Source organism: Budorcas taxicolor, chromosome 18, assembly GCF_023091745.1.
Source record: "Budorcas taxicolor isolate Tak-1 chromosome 18, Takin1.1, whole genome shotgun sequence".
NCBI classification, from domain to species: domain Eukaryota; kingdom Metazoa; phylum Chordata; class Mammalia; order Artiodactyla; family Bovidae; genus Budorcas; species Budorcas taxicolor.
The window spans coordinates 8,247,356-8,268,733 of record NC_068927.1 but is presented as its reverse complement, the minus strand read 5'-3'; the positions used below and the strand labels follow the sequence as shown (position 1 = coordinate 8,268,733).

The 21,378-nt window shown below is 48.1% G+C and overlaps 1 protein-coding gene across 1 annotated transcript; it reads left to right on the top strand.

Moving 5' to 3' along the window:
• Positions 1–1,890: 1,890 nt before the first annotated feature.
• Positions 1,891–18,860, top strand: MAF (MAF bZIP transcription factor). Its single transcript, XM_052655595.1, has 3 exons — positions 1,891–3,196; positions 15,175–15,235; positions 17,466–18,860. Exons 1-2 carry the CDS (start codon positions 2,067–2,069, stop codon positions 15,206–15,208), a joined length of 1,164 nt encoding a protein of 387 aa, XP_052511555.1. The 5' UTR covers positions 1,891–2,066; the 3' UTR covers positions 15,209–15,235; positions 17,466–18,860.
• Positions 18,861–21,378: the final 2,518 nt, after the last annotated feature.

Here is a 21,378-nt window from a genome sequence, read left to right as displayed (position 1 = left end):
AAGGGGGAGAAGCAGCCCCTACTCCCGTCCTCCCCATCCCCCACTCTGGGTTTCCGGACCCGTCCCAGAAACCGCGGTTTAAAACTTAACCCTTCGAGGGGAGCTGGTGAAGGCTGGGGTATTGGTTCTTTTTTCGCCCCCGTTCCTCCCCACGATCAAGTCTGAAATAATTAAGCGAAATGTAAAAGTGCAAAGGGCGCGCAGGACCCTGATAAACAGGAGTCAGATTTCATAAGGGGGTGGATGAGTATGTGCGTGTGTGTATGAGAAAGAGAAGTGAGTCTCAAAGGCCAGACTCGGGCCAGAGTCAGAGGCCCGAGGGTGAGGAGCCGGGCTGACCTGACACCGAGCTTTCCCGGAGTTAATTCGCGTTCGCACCCCCCAGCCAAGGACGGGAGAAGCCAGCGGGCAGCCAGCCCCCGCGCGGAATGGCCCCTGAGCAACTCATTTCAAATCCTTTAAAAGAGGCTGATAAAACGGGCTCTCTCTCTCCGCGGACTTGGAGCCGCCCTGGCAAGCGCGCGACCGGGCGAGGTCAAGCGCGCAGTGGGGACCCCTGCGCCCCCACGCGCGCGGGTGCGCGCGGGCACCGGGGAGAGGGACAAAGAGTTGGGGCCAAGTTTGCGCTCGGGGCATTGCCAGGCTCCGGGGAAGGAAGGTTCCCCCCGGGCGGAAACCTGGGTGCCCTAAGGTGGAGCAAGGAGAAAAAGCTACCCGGCGAATTCACGATCCTTGCGGGGGTGTGTGTCGGGGGTGGGGGGGCGGTCAGGAAGGAGTTGGGGGGGAGCAGGCCAACCGTGGCCGAGCGAGTGGCAGGCGAGCTGGGGCTCCGGAAGGCAGGCCTCTCTAGCTCCGAAGTAAAGCAAACCGTCCTCGCTGTCCACCCGGGTTCCCGCAGCCCCTCCGGAAAACTCTGTCCCCTCTTGCACCAAACTTTGCTCTGGTCTTTGCAACCTCGCGCGGAGGCTGCGGCTCGGGAAGGGTTAAGACTGCCCGTCCCAGCTGACAGTCAGCTGATTGGGCCCTGATTGACAGCTCGGAAAAGTTTCCTTGTTTCTCGACTCCTATGCTAATCGCGGGCGCTCCCGCCGCCTCCCATTGGTCCGGAGTACCAGTCAATTTCCCATTTGGGCCTGACGTCACGAGTGCTATAAAACTCAGCAATAGCTTTAAACTCTTCTTGCTGGATCAGAGGCTTTAAAATCTTTTTTTTTCATCTTCGAGCTGTATAGCTCCGGCTGCTCGTCTGCGCGGTCTCCCCCCTTTTGCTCTGCGCCTCGCCTTTTCCCCAGGACTTCGCTATTTCGCTTTAAAAGAAAAAAAAAAAAGCAAGAAAGAACTCAACTCCCCCCCCCACCCTTTCCTCCAGCCCGGCTGCACCTCTGTCTTGCACTTTGCACGGAGGGAGGAAGAGCGCGAGGTTGAGCGAGAGGAGAGGAAAAAAAAAAATTTTTTTTTTAATTAAAAAAGAGCCAGGCAGAAGAGGAGGCGAGAAGCATGAAGTGTTAACTCCCCGGTGCCAAGGCCTGCGCCGCCCGGACAGCCGCCTGCCGCGCCTGCAGCCCCGAACGGCAGCCGCGCGCGCCCCGCCTGCAGCCGGGGCCAGCAAGCCGAGCCGAGCCCTCCTTATGCAAAGCGCGCAGCGGAGCGGCGAGCGGGGGACGCCGCGCACCCAGCCGGGCTCCTCCGGCTTCGCCGCCGCCGCCGCCACCGCCACCGCAGCCCGCGGAGGACCTTCCCGAGCCTGAAGCCGCCGACTCGGCGCGCTCGGAGGCGAGCAGGCGAGGAGGGGCCGGGGCGAGCGAGCGAGCACATTGGCGTGAGCCGGGGCGGGGGGGAGGGAGGGCGGGCGCGGGGGGCGCGGGCAGGGCGGCGGGGGTGTGTGTGTGTGTGTGTGCGCGCGCTCGGAGGTTTCGGGCCAGCCACCGCCGCGCAAGCTAGAAGCGCCCCAGCCCGGCAAGCTGGCTCACCCGCTGGCCACCCAGCACAGCCCGCTGGCCCCTCTCCTGCAGCCCATCTGGCGGAGCGGCGGCGGCGGCGGCGGCGGCGGCGGCGGCGGCAGGAGAATGGCATCGGAACTGGCAATGAGCAACTCCGACCTGCCCACCAGTCCCCTGGCCATGGAATATGTTAATGACTTCGATCTGATGAAGTTTGAAGTGAAAAAGGAGCCGGTGGAGACCGACCGCATCATCAGCCAGTGCGGCCGTCTCATCGCCGGGGGCTCACTGTCCTCCACCCCCATGAGCACGCCGTGCAGCTCGGTGCCCCCTTCGCCCAGCTTCTCGGCGCCCAGCCCGGGCTCAGGCAGCGAGCAGAAGGCGCACCTGGAAGACTACTACTGGATGACCGGCTACCCGCAGCAGCTGAACCCCGAGGCGCTGGGCTTCAGCCCCGAGGACGCGGTCGAGGCGCTCATCAGCAACAGCCACCAGCTCCAGGGCGGCTTCGATGGCTACGCGCGCGGGGCGCAGCAGCTGGCCTCGGCGGCCGGGGCCGGCGCCGGCGCCTCCCTGGGCGGCAGCGGCGAGGAGATGGGCCCCGCCGCCGCCGTGGTGTCCGCCGTGATCGCCGCGGCCGCCGCGCAGAGCGGCGCGGCCCCGCATTACCACCACCACCACCACCACCACCACGCCGCCGGCCACCACCACCACCCGACGGCCGGCGCGCCGGGCGCCGCGGGCAGCGCGTCCGCCTCGGCCGGGGGCGCGGGCGGCTCGGGCGGCGGCTCGGGCGGCCCGGCCAGCGCCGGGGGCGGCGGCGGCGGCGGAGGCGGCGGCGGCGGGGGCGCGGCGGGGGCGGGGGGCGCCCTGCACCCTCATCACGCCGCGGCCGGCGGCCTGCACTTCGACGACCGCTTCTCCGACGAGCAGCTGGTGACCATGTCGGTGCGCGAGCTGAACCGGCAGCTGCGCGGGGTCAGCAAGGAGGAGGTGATTCGGCTGAAGCAGAAAAGGCGGACCCTGAAAAACCGCGGCTATGCCCAGTCCTGCCGCTTCAAGAGGGTGCAGCAGAGGCACGTCCTGGAGTCCGAGAAGAACCAGCTGCTGCAGCAGGTCGACCACCTCAAGCAGGAGATCTCCAGGCTGGTGCGCGAGAGGGACGCGTACAAGGAGAAGTACGAGAAGCTGGTGAGCAGCGGCTTCCGAGAAAACGGCTCGAGCAGCGACAACCCGTCCTCTCCCGAGTTTTTCATGTGAGTCTGACACGCGGCCCCAGCTCGCCCCCTTGCTAAGCGCTCCGTGGGGGTCCGACTCGGGTGTGGGCTTGCAGCTCCAGGCGCCTTGCTCGCCACCACCTCGCCCCCTCCCCTCCCCAACTTGCCCCCCCCCCAGTTGCCCCCTGCACGCGCACACACACACACGCGCGCGCGCGCACACACACACACACACACACACACACACACACACACTGCTCCGAGATGATGGTGGTGGTGGCGGCTGTTTTTGAGTCGGGGAGGGGCTGGTGGTCTGGCTCATGGATTGCCAATCTGAAATTCTCCATAACTTGCTGGCTTTTTTTTTTTAACATCCCCCCCACCCCTTTCACTTGCTCAATGTTCAAAGATCTCAACAGAGTTCCTCATGCTCACCTTTGAAGCCTGCATCATTCACGTATTTTTTTTTTCTTCAGTTCATGAGCTGGTGTTCATTTTCTGTGTGTGTGTGTGTTTTATTTTGTTTGGATTTTTTTTTTTAAGAACTTTGAGTTTTTGGAGCTTGCTGTGTTGCCCCTAACTCACCCCCCAATCCTCCACCCTCACCCCCTTGCCACCCATCTCCTTTGAGATAAAAGAAAAAAAAAGGCTAAGTTTTTTTTCTCCTCCTGAGTTCTTCATATGAGATTGAGCTTGCAAAGGAAAAAAAAAAATGTGAAATGTTATAGACTTGCAGCGTGCTGAGTTCCATCGGGGTTTTTTGAGCATTGTTATGCTAAAATAGAGGGAAAAAAATCCTCATGAACCTGCCACAATCAAGCCTGCATCAACCTTCTGGGTGTGACTCGTGAGTTTTGGTCCTTATGATGCCAAATCTGAGAGTTTAGTCTGCCATTAAAAAAAAAAACAACTCATTCTCATCTCATGCATTATTATGCTTGCTACTTTGTCTTAGCAACAATGAACTATAACTGTTTCAAAGACTTTATGGAAAAGAGACATTATATTAATAAAAAAAAAGCCTGCATGCTGGACATGTATGGTATAATTATTTTTTCTTTTTTTTTTTCCTTTTGGCTTGGAAATGGACGTTCGAAGACTTATGGCATTGGCATTCATACTTTTGTTTTATTGCCTCATGACTTTTTTGAGTTCAGAACAAAAAAAAAAGTGCAACCCTAGAGCCTTCTTCCCATGAAAGTTTGCATGTGCTCCAAAACTGCTTTGAGTTACTCAGAACTTCAGCCTCCCATTGTAAATGCACTGAAGGGGCTCCTTGTCAAAGATGCCGGAATGGGTTAAAAAAATTTAACAAGGCCAACAGTAAAGAACTCTTAATGTATTCCTCTTAAATGAGAATGACCACCCCATTGGGTGGACTAAAATTGTGCTGTTGCCGAAAGCAGTCTAAAATTTATTTTTAAGAGAAAGAAATCTGCCCCATTATTTTTGTTTTGTTTTTAGTTTTTTGGCTTTTGGTCATTGTCAAATGTGGAATGCTATGGGTTTCTAGTATATAATTTAATTCTAGTTTTTATAATCTGTTAGCCCAGTTAAAATGTATGCTACAGATAAAGGAATGTTATAGATAAATTTGAAAGAGTTAGGTCTGTTTAGCTGTAGATTTTTTAAAAGATTGATGCACTAAATTGTTTACTGTTGTGATGTTAAGGGGGGTAGAGTTTGCAAGGGGACTGTTTAAAAAAAAAGTAGCTTATACAGCATGTGCTTGCAACTTAAATATAAGTTGGGTATGTGTAGTCTTTGCTATACCACTGACTGTATTGAAAACCAAAGTATTAAAAGGGGAAGCACCCCTGTTTATATCTGTAGGGGTATTTTACATTCAAAATGTATGTTTTTTTTTCAAATTAAAGTATTTGGGACTGAATTGCACTAGATATAACCTGCAAGCATATAATACAAAAAAAATTTGCAAAACTGTTTAGAACGCTAATAAAATTTATGCAGTTATAAAAAATGGCATTACTGCACAGTTTTAAGATGATGCAGATTTTTTTACAGTTGTATTGTGGTGCAGAACTGGATTTTCTGTAACTTAAAAAAAAATCCACAGTTTTAAAGGCAATAATCAGTAAATGTTATTTTCAGGGACTGACATCCTGTCTTTAAAAACAAATGAACAGTAAATCTTACCACAATAAATATAAAAAAATCTTGTCAGTTACTTTCCTTTTACATATTTTGCTGTGCAAAATTGTTTTATATCTTGAGTTACTAACTAACCACGCGTGATGTTCCTATGTGCTTTTCTTTCATTTTCAATTCTGGTTATATCAAGAGAAAGAATAATTACAATAATAAACTGCATTTTTTTTTGGATTCTGTACTCAGTTTCTTAGTGTGCAGTTTAACTGGGCCCAACACTGCATTAGAAGTTTGAAAGGCATCCTTTTCTGTAGAGGAAGGATAATGAAGGAGTAGTGAGGCAGTAATTCAGAGGGAAACATAGGCTGTTTTGTTAGCGCAGTCCTTCTAATAATTAGTAATAGATAATGTAAATGTAAGTTGTGATCTCTGAAAATCCCCCTCCCCGTCAAAGTTTTCAGTTTTTAAATAAGTTGAGACACCATTGCCCTGCTGGAAACAAACAAAAATGCCAACCAGAGAGCAGGGCCTTCTCAGCCTCGCCCCGAGCGTCTGATCCCCCAGCAGCGTGCCCATCTGGAGAGAAATGAGCCCAGAAAGAGGGCACAGGCAGAGGTGGCTTGGCACATACGCATTCGGTGGTCAAGATAAACAGTTCTTGCCTTTTGGCTGAAACTGATTATTTTTCTTCTTCCCTCACACGCCATGATTTTCTTGTTAGCAAGGCCTGACAAGATTTCACATCAACACTTTGAACGCATCAAAGTTGTTGGTTTGTGTTTTTAACTTTGAAGGTCATTTGTCTTAAATAGGAAAAAGAAAAATCCTCCTCTCACTTACAGAAGTCCAAGTATATATCTGGGTTTAAACTGTGTTATTAAATCATATTTCCCCGTGCAAATTTAGCTGAGGGCATCTCCACATAGATGAGCTGGTAATGACTGCAAAGCACCTTAGCTCCTGGAATAGGAGCGAAAAAATAATGCCTGATTGAAATAAACGCTGTGGTTTGATTTATTGGTATTTCATCCCAACACAGGTTGTGAGTGGGGGCTCCCTGGAAAGATCGGTTGGAAAGTCTGGAGCCGCCTTCACTAACAGCATTGACCTATTTTAAAAATGTCACAAATTCATGCACCTCGTATTACAAATTCATGTAGTTTGCATTCTTCATCAACTTCCCCAAGATCACTAATAGGATGTTAGACAAAGCCGACACTGTTTGGAAGATAGAGGCCAACACAGTGACTTCTGTTTTATTTTCTTTTCTGCCCTTTTAAAAAAAAGAAAGAAAGATAATATTGCAACTCTGAACGAAGGCCTGATTTTGAGGAAAGCAGGCTGTGCTTGGTGCTGATGAGTTCTGGCCGTGTATCAGCCTTCCTTCCCTCTTTCACAGAACACGGAGCCAGAGGCTAACAGGGCATTTTGACCTTTCTCTCACTGTTAGCTTGGATAGGGACCCTGAATCCACACTTCATTTTGCGTTAACAGAAGTCTTAGTCAACCTTCTTCCATGTGCTTGAACTTAGCTGTTCTCTGCTTCAGAGATTTTTTTTTTTTTTTTTTTTGGTCTGATCCCAGCGAGGAGATTTGCAGTCTCCCACTGTAGAAGCAGAAATGGATGTATCACTTAGAGAGCCCAGCATCTGATGCAAGATTTTAGGCAAACACATGTTCCAGATAAGAGTGACCAGGATGGAGTTATTCTAATTATCTCATGGGAAATGCCACTTCCGAGAAAAATACAGTGGTCCAACAATTAGGTGTTTTGATAGGACCCTACAAGGCAGTTCAATATAATAAGCAGGTTTGGGGCCCAAATATGAAAAACACAGAGTGGTGTTGGCAACAAAAAAAAAAAATGCGATTTTGGTGGCTGCCTTTAAGAGAAGTTTAACTCCTAATAAAAGGCGTTAGAAGAAGTAACCATATTTAGGGGAAAAAATTACTAAAAAGCTTTGAAATGTAATGTGTGGTGAACACAAATACATGCTTTTTTTTTTTAACCAAAAAATCCTAAATCCTGCCGGAGAGCCCTTATTACAAATAGGTCTCTAATTCTTGTTGTTGTTTAAATCATGTAAGGAAATCTAGCTTTCCCTTCACACTGCATTTGAGGCTTTGTCTAAATAGTGTTAAAATTCCTTTCATTCCAAATGCAGAACTGAGCCCACTCACATCTGTGGGACGTACCACATTTTGGAAGCCCCAAGATCATGCGCTTTACCCGTGTATTCACAAAATGAAATTTACGTGAGACTTCTATTTCTTCTTCTTATTACTGTCTGCAGTCATAAAAAACAGCCAACCCTTGACTTCTGTTTAATTTTCTTTTTTAACAAGAGAATAAATGATTGTGGTAGAGACGAAAGGTATTACATGTATAACCTCCACACTAATTAACTGTGCCCCCTGTCTGAGGGTCTTAGGTACAGACCCACAGGAAACATGATGGTGCTTCTGACTTGATGCGCCAACCCAAATAGACTCGCTTATTTTCAACCTGTAATATTGTTTAAAAAAAATCCACTGAAATTTATAAGATATATACAATGTTATAAAGGGAAGTGTCCCAGAAGGTAACAGCCAGCATTTTAAAAGCCTGTGGTACACATGCACACACTAAGCGGTACTTTTCCGAGCTTCATTGTTTCTCTGGCAGATAATTTTACTAAGAAGAAAAAAAATTTTTTTTTATTCCCCTCCCCAAGCAGATGCCATGGGCAGAAGCTTTAGCAGAGTCGAGCACCCTGGTTTCCTCTCAGGCCCTGGATAGTATTGTAATTATCAGTGATGTCAAATGTGGTCATTCATCAGGCAGAGCCGTAAGTGAAACTAGTTAGTTAAGTACACCCCTTCCGTGGGCTTTTCTTCCCTCCCCCTTCTCGCTCTCAGGCAGCCACAAAATCACTTCCCATGTTTCCTTTTTTCCCCAGAACCATGTAATAATTTTTTACAATGTATCTGACACATTAATAGACTGACATCAGATAGGCAGAGGTTCTACTTCCTGTTCTCAGTGAGGAAATGATGTCTAGATAATCATTTATTTGCCTTCATGCCATAACCACCTGGGCTTTCAACAGAGCCCATTCCAATGGGAAATGCCGTATTTATTACTGAATGTGCAGTTCTAAAGTTCTGATCTTTTCTCCCTTATACCTTCACCCCAGTAGTTTTTATTTACACCCGTCAATTAGAGGTACTTCCGCTCTTAAACAGGACCTCCCCTTGCCAAACCACCAGCTTTCAGGCTAAACGCAGTGGGCAGGGGCAAATGGTAACCAGCCTTGCAAACATGGGGTGCAGCTGTCCCAGGCGCCGCATTCCCCGCATGTCCTTGTCTGAAATGACCCAAGTGGCTTCGGACACATTCAAAGGTTCGCAAGTCCCGAAACTGGAAGGTTTTTGCCCTTGTCTTTATTTTTTGGTTTAGGCCAGCTTAGTTCCGTGTTCACCCTTGACTTGATGAATCGCACTCCACCCGCCATTCTGGGCCGATCAATATATTTAAAAGTTTGCTTGCCACATTTTTGCCTGTTGGTAGTTAAAGACTAGATAGATTGGAAGACCGAGGTCCGTGAGTGACAAGCTTTAGCTGGCTAATTTCCATGCCAGTAAAACACACAGCCGGGCTCGGAGACCTTACTTCTTAAATAAACGTATGATCAGAGAGGCTGGGAAGTCTGATTCACCCGCCTTAGACTGCTCATCTGCGATTTACTTTCATCTGATTTACTCTTAAATTGTGTCCCTTTTCTTTGAAGAAATAAATGCCTTCGTTTTTAGGGAAGAGACATCTACCATGAGAGGCTGTACGTTTTACCACTTCTGATGATTCCTCAGGAGGCTGCATGAATAGCTTGGAGTCGGTGTCTTCCTTGCTGTCAACAGGAAAATGAGAGACACCTAAAGCTTGTTTTCTCACCGCGGGCCCATCCCAAATTTCAAAGATGCCCCGAGTCCAGCACTAGGCAGACAGGAGCTATCAGGGAGGTGATCCAGCCCTTCAGACCTCCGAACGAAGATGTACGTGTTTGCCTGTTTTTGTACATGTTTAAAACCAGAGCTGGAGCCTTCACCCACCTTTCGATAACACTGCTTTTCTCACTTTTGATATAAAATCTTCAAAATCTAGACATCACACAGCCCCAGAAAAGGGGAATCCTCTCCAAGCCTGGCTCCACCCGGGGCTCGTGAACAAACCCAGCTCTGTCTGGGCATTTTTGTTTGTTTGTTTTCTCTCCAGCGGGGGTAAGGGACAGGGCGAGAGCGTTTCAGCCTCCCAGGCTGCCCCATGACTGTCAGGGCATAAAGGAGTACAGTCCGGCCACAGTGTGGGAGCATCTTTACCCTTTCGAGAGGGACACAACAAAAAACAAAGCAAATCAAATTGCTCAGCACGAAGGCGTAGCAAAACCCGCAGCTCCCCGCCCGTCCCCGTAGTGTCTGTGGGAGGTGAGAAATGAGGGAAGCCAGAGAGAGCTGTGACGCCGCCTTCGAAGGCATGTCACCCCGTGTGCGCATTTGCACGCAGGTGCAGGCCAGGTTCAGCTGTCCGTTGCCTCCCTGTATGTTCACATGTGTTTCTGTTTTGGAAACAATTTTAGAGCTAGAACCCCAATTAAGAGCTCAGAGGAAATTGCGAATGTCGTAACTTTCGGGCATTTATGAATATATCAGCCCGTGACTTTGCTGTGGGGGCATTTGGGACCAGTCGGATGTGCTGTTTCCCATATTTCTGTGGTCACCGCAGTAGGTCTGATGGCATCGTGACAGTTTCATTGTTTAATTTTGAAAGCCCTTTGTGTGTTTTCCCTCAGTTTGCCCAATACAACAAGGCTAAGATAGGAAGAACACATCAGCGGCACACAGAAATTGGATCTTTCTATGAAAGTGGATCAGAGTTGGACAGTTTTAAGAAATTCACAAAATGCATTTTCCACAGAGAGGCTCTGATTGGAATGCACAGTTCTCAACCCAAATCATAACCATCTACCAAGCACCTCTTCCCCATTCAATACACAGTTCCTTTTCCTTCCCTTTCTTTTTGTCAAATAACTATTCCCCCCCCCCCATAATTAGGACTTTGGATTGCAAAATCACATTCCTCCCTTCTCCACAGATTCTTGGACCTTTAGTTACGATTAGAGAGGGGCATTAATTCAAGAAGGGAGGATGAGGGAGTGGTGGTCTGTGGAGGTTTGGGAGGGGGGAGAGGAGAGGAAATACTTCTGTGCTCACCCCCACACCCCCTTGGCCCCCACCCAGCCCAGGCCTGCCTGGGTGTGAGTTACACACGGGGGATTTGGATTCTGAATCTATTCTAAATATTCTGATCACCAGCCTTGAGTGTTTCCAAGCTGAGATTCCAAAGAATGGTTTTTCCTTGCGGTTGGTTCTTTCAGGGAGGAAATAGGCGAGGCCATGAAACCTTTGTAGAAGGGGGAGAGGAGAAATACCACCCACCCCTGTCCCTGTCCCAAGAGAATGCTGAAAAGGAGGCCGTGAAGGGGGCCCTGAGCTGAAAACCCCGGCCAGCAGAGCCGTGTTCCCTTTGGCCCCCCTCAAATTTTTCCTCGTTCTCCATGCCTTCGTCTGCTTCCGGAAGCCTGGAGAAGTGGGTTTCTGGTCTCCTTTGGGGGATTTTTTTCAGGAAGCAAAGCGGAGCAGAGGGCAGCTAGCTGGTGTACAGGGGCTGGGCTGGGGTGGGGGGTGGTGGTGTCACTAACAGAGACCAACCTTGGCTTCTGACCCCTAATCGCCAAGGGTCAACTCTAGGTCATTCTCGGGGCCCCTGTTACCCACCAGACCGGATTTATTTGCAGGATGACTGACAGGCCGGTGGCAGACCCTGAGTCCCCAGGATTCCTGAAGACAACTGCCATGTCCTTAGCTCCAGGGCCTCGGCCCCTGAGCGCCTGGCCCCTGGCCCATCCCAGGGTCCTGTCTGTATTTCATGCCTAGTCACCAAGGCATCAGAGAGACTCAGAAGTCACTGCACTGGGCCGGAAAGCAGTCACCTAAGCGGGGGCTCGGGGCCCATCAACCCGCTCCTGTGCCAGTACCCGTGCAGACCGAGGCTGGGGTGAGAAGAGCTGGGAGGTGGCTCTGGGGTGTCTAAGCATGGCTGCAGCTTCTGGGGCCCCTTCGCTCTGGGCAACCCTGCCCAGCCAGGAGTGCTCTCCACCCTCAGGGTCCCCTGGCCGTCGCGGCAGGTGCATAAGGACAGGGCTCACGGGGGTGGGGTCCAGCTGCCGCCTGAGGTCACGGGCAGTCCCTGTGTGCCCCAGGCCCTGGTGGCACCCCTGGGTGGGGAGCGAAGGCTGAAGACTCTGCCCGCAAAGCGACTCCCCTGTGAAATGCCCAAGCCGGCACCTGCTCCTGGGGCACCACTGGCGGTCACTCCCAGTGCGGCCGGGGCCCAGCCCGCTTCTTGGATGTGTACTGGGATTTGGTTCAAGTGTTCCGGGAGGACACCCGAGCCGCAGTGGAGGCCTTGGGGACGTGCTGCTCTGCTGAGCTCAGGGGTGGGCGCATGGAGGGAGGAAGCGGAATTCAGTCCTAAAACGCTCCTCCTTCACTTGGGATCCTCACACCACACTCCAGCTGCCCCAGGAACCTTCTGGAAGTAAGATCTTCAGGTCTAGGTCATTTAATTTTTACTCTATAAAATTTTCTGGCCCATTTTCCAGATCTAGCTTTATTTTCTTTTTCCTCTTCTCTGGTTACAGACAGGGTGAAGAGGCAAAAGAGAAAAGGAAGGAAATCCAGATAACCTGCTATAAGTCATTCTAGAAATCTCCATAGTACCGTTGGGATTTGCCTTGATACAGTTTGATGCTTATTGTAGGGGAAAGCCACTCAAGCAAACTTCTTTAGGATCTCACCCATAGCTCCAGCTACAGGGGCTTGCTTGCATTCCCGGGTTTAACACAGTGGCTGCTGGATCTCAGACACTCAGGAACTGTCTGCAAAGGACAAAGTTTAAAATCACTCATTTCAGAAAAGAGCCCTTCCGTGCAGGATTTTTTTTTTTTTCCCTTGTAGGGAACTTCAGTTTTTCAGATCCTTCAGTGTAACGTAATTAAGCATCTCTGCACCTTCTTAAATAAACTTCCGCTTTTCCCTTTCTTCTCCTCTTAGGGAAGGATTCATAAATGTGCAGATAAATATGATGACAGGAATGCAAGGGTCTCAGCACCTGAGCTGCATTTACATTGCCAGATTCCCCTAAAGTCCTTTGCGCTAGGATGCGGGAAGCCTGCAGTAATGATTCTCAGGTGAAATTGGTTAAAAGATGATGGTCGAGTCTGTTTTCAGGCAGTGAACCCAACATACTCTTTCATCTGCCATTTATCTGTCTACCTCCTTGTGAAGCTCTTTCATACATTGTAGAGGGGGAAGCTATTCAAAGACGAATCTGCAGTTTCCACATCAGGACATATTAATGAGCGCACGACAAGAGTTCCTCGGCCTACTCCACGTGTTGGTAGGCGGGAGCCAAACCTAGCCTGAATGGCCGAAGATGATCTTCCCATAAAACCGCGGCCGGACTTGGCATGACTCAGGGCAGCGAGGAGGTGCGTGCTGACCACCTGTGTGTTCTCAGGGCGCCCTGTCCGTGTTAATTCCCCCGGCACTGTACCGCTCATGACGCCTTTTCAAATCTTCCTTGGAGTATCACTGCACATTCCTATGCTATTTAAAAAGTACCATTTAATTGTTAGGTAAATAGATCCCGCTCGTAGAGGCTCTGTGCTGGCAGATGGCCGGCCTGGACTGCACCCGGCGCAGTCCAGCTCGAGAGTCTGCTCTCTGCTCCCAGGCGAGGTCCCCTTGCCTCCTCCGTTCTTCCCTAGTGACTAGGCTGGGTGAAGGTGATGAGGACAGAAACATGGCACTGGCTTTTGGACCCTATTTATGTGTGTGAACTGAATCTCTCTCCCCTGCTTTGGAAAGAAAAGGCCTTGATAACAGGATGGGTTCCCCAGGTGGTCAGAGAATAGAGGTCATCTTGAGGAAAATGACACCAGTGATCTAAAAAGGACATCTACTTTATGAGATTTCAGGCAAGATGCCAAATATCACATTTAATGAGGCCTGGTTCTTTTTCTCCAAAAATAACAGAGGCTATCAATGAGCTGGTCAGGAAGGCAAAGGGGCATTTTTGCAAAGTCTCCGTTCAATTATTGCTCTGTAATATTGTTCTAAAAGTGAAGAATGCTTCACGAGTCTATGATGTCATGTAAAATATTCCTTGCAGAAGCTTAACATATGTTTGGCGTGCCCCAAAGGAATTAAAAATATTCCCTCCACAATCTCAGAAGCTTTTATACTCTACTCACTTGTGTTTTGAATGGAATCTGATGTTCCTAAAGGTTATTTTTTTTTAAAGTAAACTTACATGGGAAGTTTTGTTTTGTCTTCTGTTTGTTTTTTGAGATTAGCCACTTGAACTTGAAATGGAGAACAATTGATATCATGGATAACACTTCCAGATTTTATAACTTCAGTATGTTTCTTGTATCTTTTCTTTCCTTCTTTTTTTTTTGCATAGAAATAATATATTTGGCAAAAGATTAGTATATACCCTGACATGAAAAAAAGTAGCTTGTGCCATAACGTTTAAAAAATCATTTCTAACATGAAATGTGAATGAAAGCCCATAAATGTATTTGGGACCGCTCTGACAGATATGAGTCCAAGTTTATTTATCTGTGTTTTAACACATAGTCAGACTGTTTAGATAAAGGACATTGGAAAAATTAAGAGAGTTACACTAAATGAAAACTTAAGTGAAAGAGTCTATGTCAGTTGCAGCAGCCTAGATATTTCAGCAGCTGTATGTGTCATGTATTTTTTTCACACCAATTGTAAAGTAATTCAAATAAAAGTGGGGCAGATTAAAGAATAACTGAATCTCCACACTGGAAAAAAAAATTAGATTGACCTACTGGTTTATCACAGTTATTGTACACAGATTTGTTGTAACCATGTTGAATTTTTTAAATTAGATTTTAAATATATTTTGACAGTCTGCACTTGTAGAGTATGGCTAACTATACGGAGAAATGACGGGTCTGCTTTGTTATTAAACTGCTGTCTGGAAAATGTTGGGCTCTGTACAGTAAATGATAATTATTTTGCCACTTACATTAGTACAGCTAATAGCAATAAGGGGTTTTTGAACCATAGAAAGCTGAACTACTTTGAATTACTGTGCTTTGTTATTCACTGTGAAGCAAAAAAGACTTTTTTTTTAAGCAACCTCATTTTCATACTACCGTTCTAAGCATTCCCTGCTACTAATTTAAACAGAGTGGAAGTTAATAAATAAAAGAGTGGTCTCTAAATGGTTGTATTTGTTAAGAGAATGTCTACAGTTAAGGTCAACAGTACTAGCAGAATAAACCCTGTCTGTGGAAGAGGAGGGGGGAAGATGGAAGAGAATCCGGTCTAGGTAACGAAGCCAGGGAGAAGTGCGCCAGTTTGGTTCCCCAAGAGATGCTCAGTCTGAACACCTGGGGTACACCCAACGGAGACCTTTCAGTCCTCATCCATTGTGAACCCAGGATCACCTGGTTCTCTGAGCTGAGGGCAGCTTCAGGGCTGATGCTGGCTGCCAGGCCAGTGGACATCACTGTCTCCACCTTCGCAGGATCAGAGGCAGGGTGGAGGGGGAGGCTGACGCAGCATACCGCGCCGTTCTCTTCCATGCGAACCCTTCCTCTGGCAGGGCTGAGACCAGGCTGCCAAAGCAAGTGGACCTGAATTCCTCTTCTTTGGCTCTCATTCTGCCCTTCTCGTAGCTAGTTAGGCGGCCTTGAACATGCTGTCCTTCTAAAGCCCTCTTCGTGGTTATTAATGACCCTTTGTTTATTTTAATATATTTACTGAATCAGGTACCCAAGGGAATCCTCTACATCAGTGATGTGAGAAATCCTGTTGCCCGAAGTCAAAGAGGTACACCTTGATTTCTGATTTGCATGTGCTTGTTTCAATGCATTTCCCATGAGCAAGCGAGCGAGCGAGGAGTGCGGATCATTCTCCAGGTGTGGAAGCCTCCTGCTTCCGCAGCCGTAGTGTCTGGGTCTCACGCGTACATTGGTGGTGATGCCCGATGCTGAGGAGGAGGCTGGCGGCTGCGAGACCAGCATGCATGCCTTTCTGTACTGTTGTCATCACCGAGGCACGGGGCACAGAGCTCTCAGCCAGTCTGAGTGGACCTCAGACCTTCAGCCTGAACCAGCATGAGTCTCCTGACCTCCAAAGAGCTGCCCGGTGTCTCTGCCCAAACGTCAGACAATCTGGGTGAATCTGTGCCGTTAGAATCCGGCCGTTGGCCGGCTTTACATAACCATTCCAAATTTACAGTCTCCTAAAACCCACTCCATGCTCACATTTGGAAAAGTTAGTGTAATTTCAAAACACATTGTGTCCCTCCTCTGCGTTCAGATGTGAGTTTGGAGCCACTCCCCACTCGGCTGAAGGAGGATATGGGGTCAGAAATCTGATTTTCATCGACAAAAAAAAAAACTGAAATTAAACTATTTAAATGGGTTTGCAATTACAAGGTTCCCAGGGTGAATTTAATTATGAATCCTCCTTGTCTGGAGAACCAGACCAACACTCTTACACCAATAATTATTTAGCATTATCGTTTTATGTATTCCTGTTACCTCTTATTGGCTAATGGAATGAAGTTTGATTTTTTTAAATGAAATTTGCTTGCTGAGAAATTTGCATGAAATATAGCTTTTGGTTTAAGTCACACTGTCAAATTGCTACTCTTTGCCAAGGAGACACTTTAAGAATCCAGTGAATTGAGGATATCAGAAAACAGACCCACATTTTCCCCCCACTCTTCAAACATGGTATCTGATTACTTACTTGTACATACTGTTATTGGGAAAGTCTGAGTAACTGGACTGTGGCTATTTAACATGATTTCTTTCCTAGCCTTAAACAAAATTAACGTTTTCTTTAATAGTTCTCATATGTAGATTTTTAATTCAGTGTATACTGTTGGGATTAATTTGTGTGTTCTCATGTGTGCATGCTGTATCAAAACTTTATCCCTTTCTTCTCTCCTTGTCTTTATAATTGAAGTTTGAAAGCCAGCTATTAAATAGGATGATCTAGACCCACCAGGCAGGTTTTGTTACACTGAAACCATCCATTTTGAGCAAAGAGTTAATGAACTTTTAAGGCAAGGTTCACACGGGTCTTGACCACCCCTCCCCCCGCCCGGTTATATTTCATATAAGGTTACTGGTGGGAGAGAAATCAAATTTCAGCTGTGAACATGATTGACAGGTGAGAATCAGGAAGAAAAAGGCATTTGGCCAGATGGGGACGTTGGGTAGGAGAACAATTCCTCAAAGTTACTCTGTGATATTAGATATTATAAGTGGATATATGAAAAGTTTAATATTTGATACTCTTGGGAGAGTTAGTTTATTTTTAGAAAGTCATTTTGGTTAGAGATTTCAGTCCCGGAAGCCAGAAATGGGCAACCAGTAGTTTTCTGCTCTCCTGTTGATTTCTTTTATGTACAACTTCATGGTTTATTTCTGGCCATTTTCTAGACAAGAGTCTGAGAATTAGATTAGGAGCCATTCGGGGAGGCATCTAATCACCTTTTGTTTATTCTCATAAGCATAGTCTACATTATATGATGCTTCTTGGCATTATTACAGAATGGTGACCCTAAGGGCTGCCACCAACAGATGAAACGCTCCATTCCCATAGCATCTCTTGGTCTTAACATCTCCCACCAGTGCACGCTTCAGCTTAACACACGCACGTCTGCCTAAGTGCGTGATTTGTCAAGGTCGTGCCTTCTAAGGAAGGGCTTCTAACGCGCCAAGACAACAGTGCTCCCACGGTGCTTTCTGATGTCAGTTTTTCCATGGTAGCACCCCTGGGTCAGGTGTCACGTTAGCATCATTGCCATGGAAACAGGTGATGGTGTTGCGTGACCCTAAGGCCAAGGGTGGCTTTGGAATTCACCTCGGAGGCTGTCTCTTAGGGTGAATTGTCAAAAGGAGATTAACAGCTACTCATAGCTTGCACCACAATTGAAAGCAGGCAGGCCTTTAATACGTGCTCTTTCGTCTTCTGTGCTGAAACACTAATTTCAGGAGGTGGTGGTGGACCTGAGCCAGCTGATGTGTCTGCTCTGCCCTTACAGATGTTCCTGACATTCTCTCAGACCCACCCGGATGCATCTGAGCCTTAACAGAGCCGCCCTGGGGCAGGGCAGGTGGGACACACACAGGGGAGAGGCCTGTTTGTAGCTTTCCCGTCACCCGTGGGAGATTCCTGATGGAATTCGTATAAACAGCTCTGCCCCAGGTTCTAAGTACCTATCAGTTTTTCTTTCTTCCTAATCTTACAGTTAGCTGGGTGGAAAATGTTTTATCCTGACTGTACCAATGTGAATTCAAACCAACGCAAGGGAGGCTTTACTCTGTTACGAGCTGGGATATAAACAAAAACACAGTAAAAGGACTCTGGAATCTCGTTTCTATTTTGTATAACGTGTCCTCCCACATCGCTGCCCGTGATCACCCAGAAATAAAATACAAGCGTGGATGCCTGATGCCCAGTGTCCATGTGGGTTCCTGAACACAGCTGTTTAATTCAGACATAGAATTACAGATGCTGTAACCGTTATTTCCCTCGCAGAGTCCATCAACATCTTTTAACAGAAATGGTGAATCAGGTGTTCTCAGGCAAAGGCTGTATGAAAAACACAGAACGTAAGTTTTCACTTCTCAGCGCCTGTGGTTGAAAAGCCCGCGTGAGAACAGTGGCTGGTCTGGACTCTGGCTTCACTGCAGACCCCTCAGGGCCTCTCAGGACTCCGCTTTCAGAGTAAGTGCCCCGCCACGGAGGACAGCAAAGGGTAGGGTGCAGTCTGGCATGCAGATGTGGAGAGTGGACCAACCCCTCAGAGATTCCAGGAGTGTGTCTTCAGCAAATGACGTCACTGCGTGTGCTGGCACTGAGAAAGGAAGGGGAAATAGCTGTTTAAACTGTTTCCTGCCGGGGCTTACCTTATCAAATTGTGTGTTGTTGTTTGTTTAGATAGCCACCCCCCATCCTCCTTCCCCCACAAGGCTGCCTAACGTCCTTCTGTGGACACTGGCCCCACTAGTGAGCAGGTTTAATCAATCAGTTATAGCACAGCAAGTACAGGGCAGCCAGCTTAATGAAGTCCCATTATTTTCAGTGGTCCTTAGGATGCTATTGAAGGGGCTATCTTAAAGAGACATTATGTATTTGGTGGGGGCAGGCGTGGTGTGGGGGGGAGAAGGGTTTTTGCACAGGAGTGTAGCACTCGTTATTTAAAACAAAACGATGCTTCTGTCAAGAGCTTTCCTTCTAAAAGCACACATTCAGTCACCTGCCAGAATCTCAGATTTATTGCTCCCGTTCACAGATGCCAATGTTGAAACTCTCTTCGCCTCCAGCTTGCTGAGTCTTTCATTTCCTCGATCCAAAAATCACTGTAAAGTTGTTGTTTAGTGTCTGCATTTTTTGCTTTTCCTGGCACCTAATGAAATTATCAGCAATAAATGAGCTATGCAGAAGGGTTGGTTTTGCTTTTATTTTTTATTTTCCCTTTTCTTTTCTTTTTTGCAGTATTTGGAAAATGCTGGGACAAGGGTAAGCCAGTGGCAGAATTCAGAGTGCCTCTCTTTCCAGCATCTACGGGAAACGTAATAAAGCCGTTAGCATTTATATAATTTCAGATGGGGGAATTAATACTGGGGAAGGGAGGGGGAGGGAGTGTCAGGTGTTGAGTGGGCAAGTCAGACCAGCTGTGGGAATTACAGTCATTGTCACTGGAGACAACACAGCCCTGACCTCCAGTATAAGCTGCTGGAAGATATTAACACCTAATTATCAAGACAGGGGTGCATCTTACACCTTAATCACTGGTGAGGTGAAAGTGACAAAAAAGAGGAAGGGAGTTGTTTTCCACGTTGCTTTCAGCAAGCATCCATCCTCTAATAAGGGGTCATTCACTTGCAGCAAGTGACGATTTCCTTTTAGTCCTTTCAGTCTAGGGAAAAGCACAGTAACATCATTTGCTAGCAGGTAGGCAGTGGAGGTGAGAATCAAATTGATCTGAAATTGACCCTGAGGTCACTGCCTCCTTTAGATTGGGTGCTACAGACAAAGTTTCTTTTCTTTTCTGGCTCCTGCCAGCAGCCAAGCAGAGTCCTCAGTCATTGGGGTCTGGGATGGGGAGAGTGTTAGCAATTATTTAAAGGGATTCTGACACCAGGGTTGAACCCCTACCCCAAACTTAATCCAAGTGGAGACCTTTTTTTTTTTTTTTTTTTTTTATGGATGGTGGTTAATTAAAGGGTTTGAGCCTCCGGGATGGTGTGCCTCTGGCTTGTTTATATTTAAAATGAGGTTCATTCCTGATGCACAAGAAATGGCAGGGGGGAAGCTGACAGTGGGGGGGGGTGGGTCTCTTACTGGGCTGACTTGAATAGGGAAGAGAATTTCCTGTTTCCTTATTTCACCCCCTCCCCCCTCCCCCATCAAAGTCCTTTCAAAGCATCTTGGGGTGCCCAGATACGTCTGACAGTGTTGGAAATCCTGCACTGCTTTTCAGAAGGCCAGGGGACTCTGCTGGGCACGCAGGCCTGGCTTCGCTCTCCGCCCAGCGGAGGGTCGCCAAGAGGGAGCAGAAATCCCCTTCACCGATTTTGATCTTCTGGACCCCAGTTGAAAAGCGCTGTCTCGTTCCTCCGCTTCAGTGGGTAGTGCCTACTGGCTGTTCTGTCCTGATGCCCAAACACTATTGCGTTATTATTTTCCCCAGACCTTCCCCGCCCTCTTTTTTTCTCCTTCTCTTTTTCTCCTTTTAAAGTCCCAAAGCGAAGCAGTTCCTCACCACTGCGTCGTAGAAGGAAAGCGCACGTGCTTTGTTTGGAGATCTGACCCAGAGCTCTCCCAGGGAAGGAGCAGTGGTTTGGGACAGGACAGGCTTTCTGGAAGCCTCAGGGCTGCTGGGCGGCCGGGAGGAGACCTCCCAGCACACGTGCGCACGCGAGGCCCCGGGGCATCACTTTCTTTCCTGGGAGGCAAGGCCTTCCCACGTCCTTCCCACGTGCTCGGTGCTCTGCTGGTCCAGTGAAGCCCGTGGACCCAGAACGCGCTGCTTTCAGTCTTCCCCAGCTGAGCTGTTGGGGATAAAATTCTTGGTAAAAAATGGGATGCGTTCGAAACACTCTCGTCTCCATGGGGACCCTGGTTAATGAAGATGTTACCTCCGTTGGTGCTCCAATTTGCTCCCCCGGTGGCATCCTGACCAGCCTGGTGGAAACGCCCCAAGGTCGGTGTAACCAAATGGCACGTGACCGTGTGTGCGGTAAACCCGGCCTACACGTGTGTGGGCGGAGAACCAGTCCAGCTCCCAAACTCTGCTGGGAGGTCTTGAGTTGCAGCGTTTGGGCCTCGCAATCGGGTTCCTGCTCCAGAGTGAGGGGTTCCGTAGTCCTCCAGAGCTTAGAGCTTTCAGCAGCAGCAAGCACTGTGACGGTTGCCCGGCTCCCCACAGGAAAAAAAAAAAAAGTAAGGAAGGATTTCGTTTTATTTTTTAAATTATCACCCTATTTTATTCGAGCCAGATCATATTAGGAACGAAAACGTTTCCATCCCTGTTGCTGAGAAATTTGTATTTTTTAAGGCACTGATGGGGGTGCGGTGGTGGGCGGTGCGGGAGGAGGAGTTCTGATCCACCAAGACGTTTCTGTCTATCTTCACTCAACGTTTTGCAGTGTCCTTCACATTCTGCGTCCTCTCCTGATACAATTAGGGGAAAAAAAAACCATGGTTAATGACCATGTGTGTCACTTTAGGGAAGATGGGTTTCAAGTGTGTGATTTCATTGTAAATCCATCAGGTGTTACTGTCCAAGCTATTGAGGGCGCAGTTATTCTGAGAATGCATCTTTTTACTATTTCTTTAAAATTTATTTGGGATCAAGTCACTGTCTGGCTTCAACTGGAGGATCCCCCACCCCACGTTTTTTCTTTTCTTCTTCTCTTTGCCCCCTTTTTCGGTTTGGCCATTGCAAC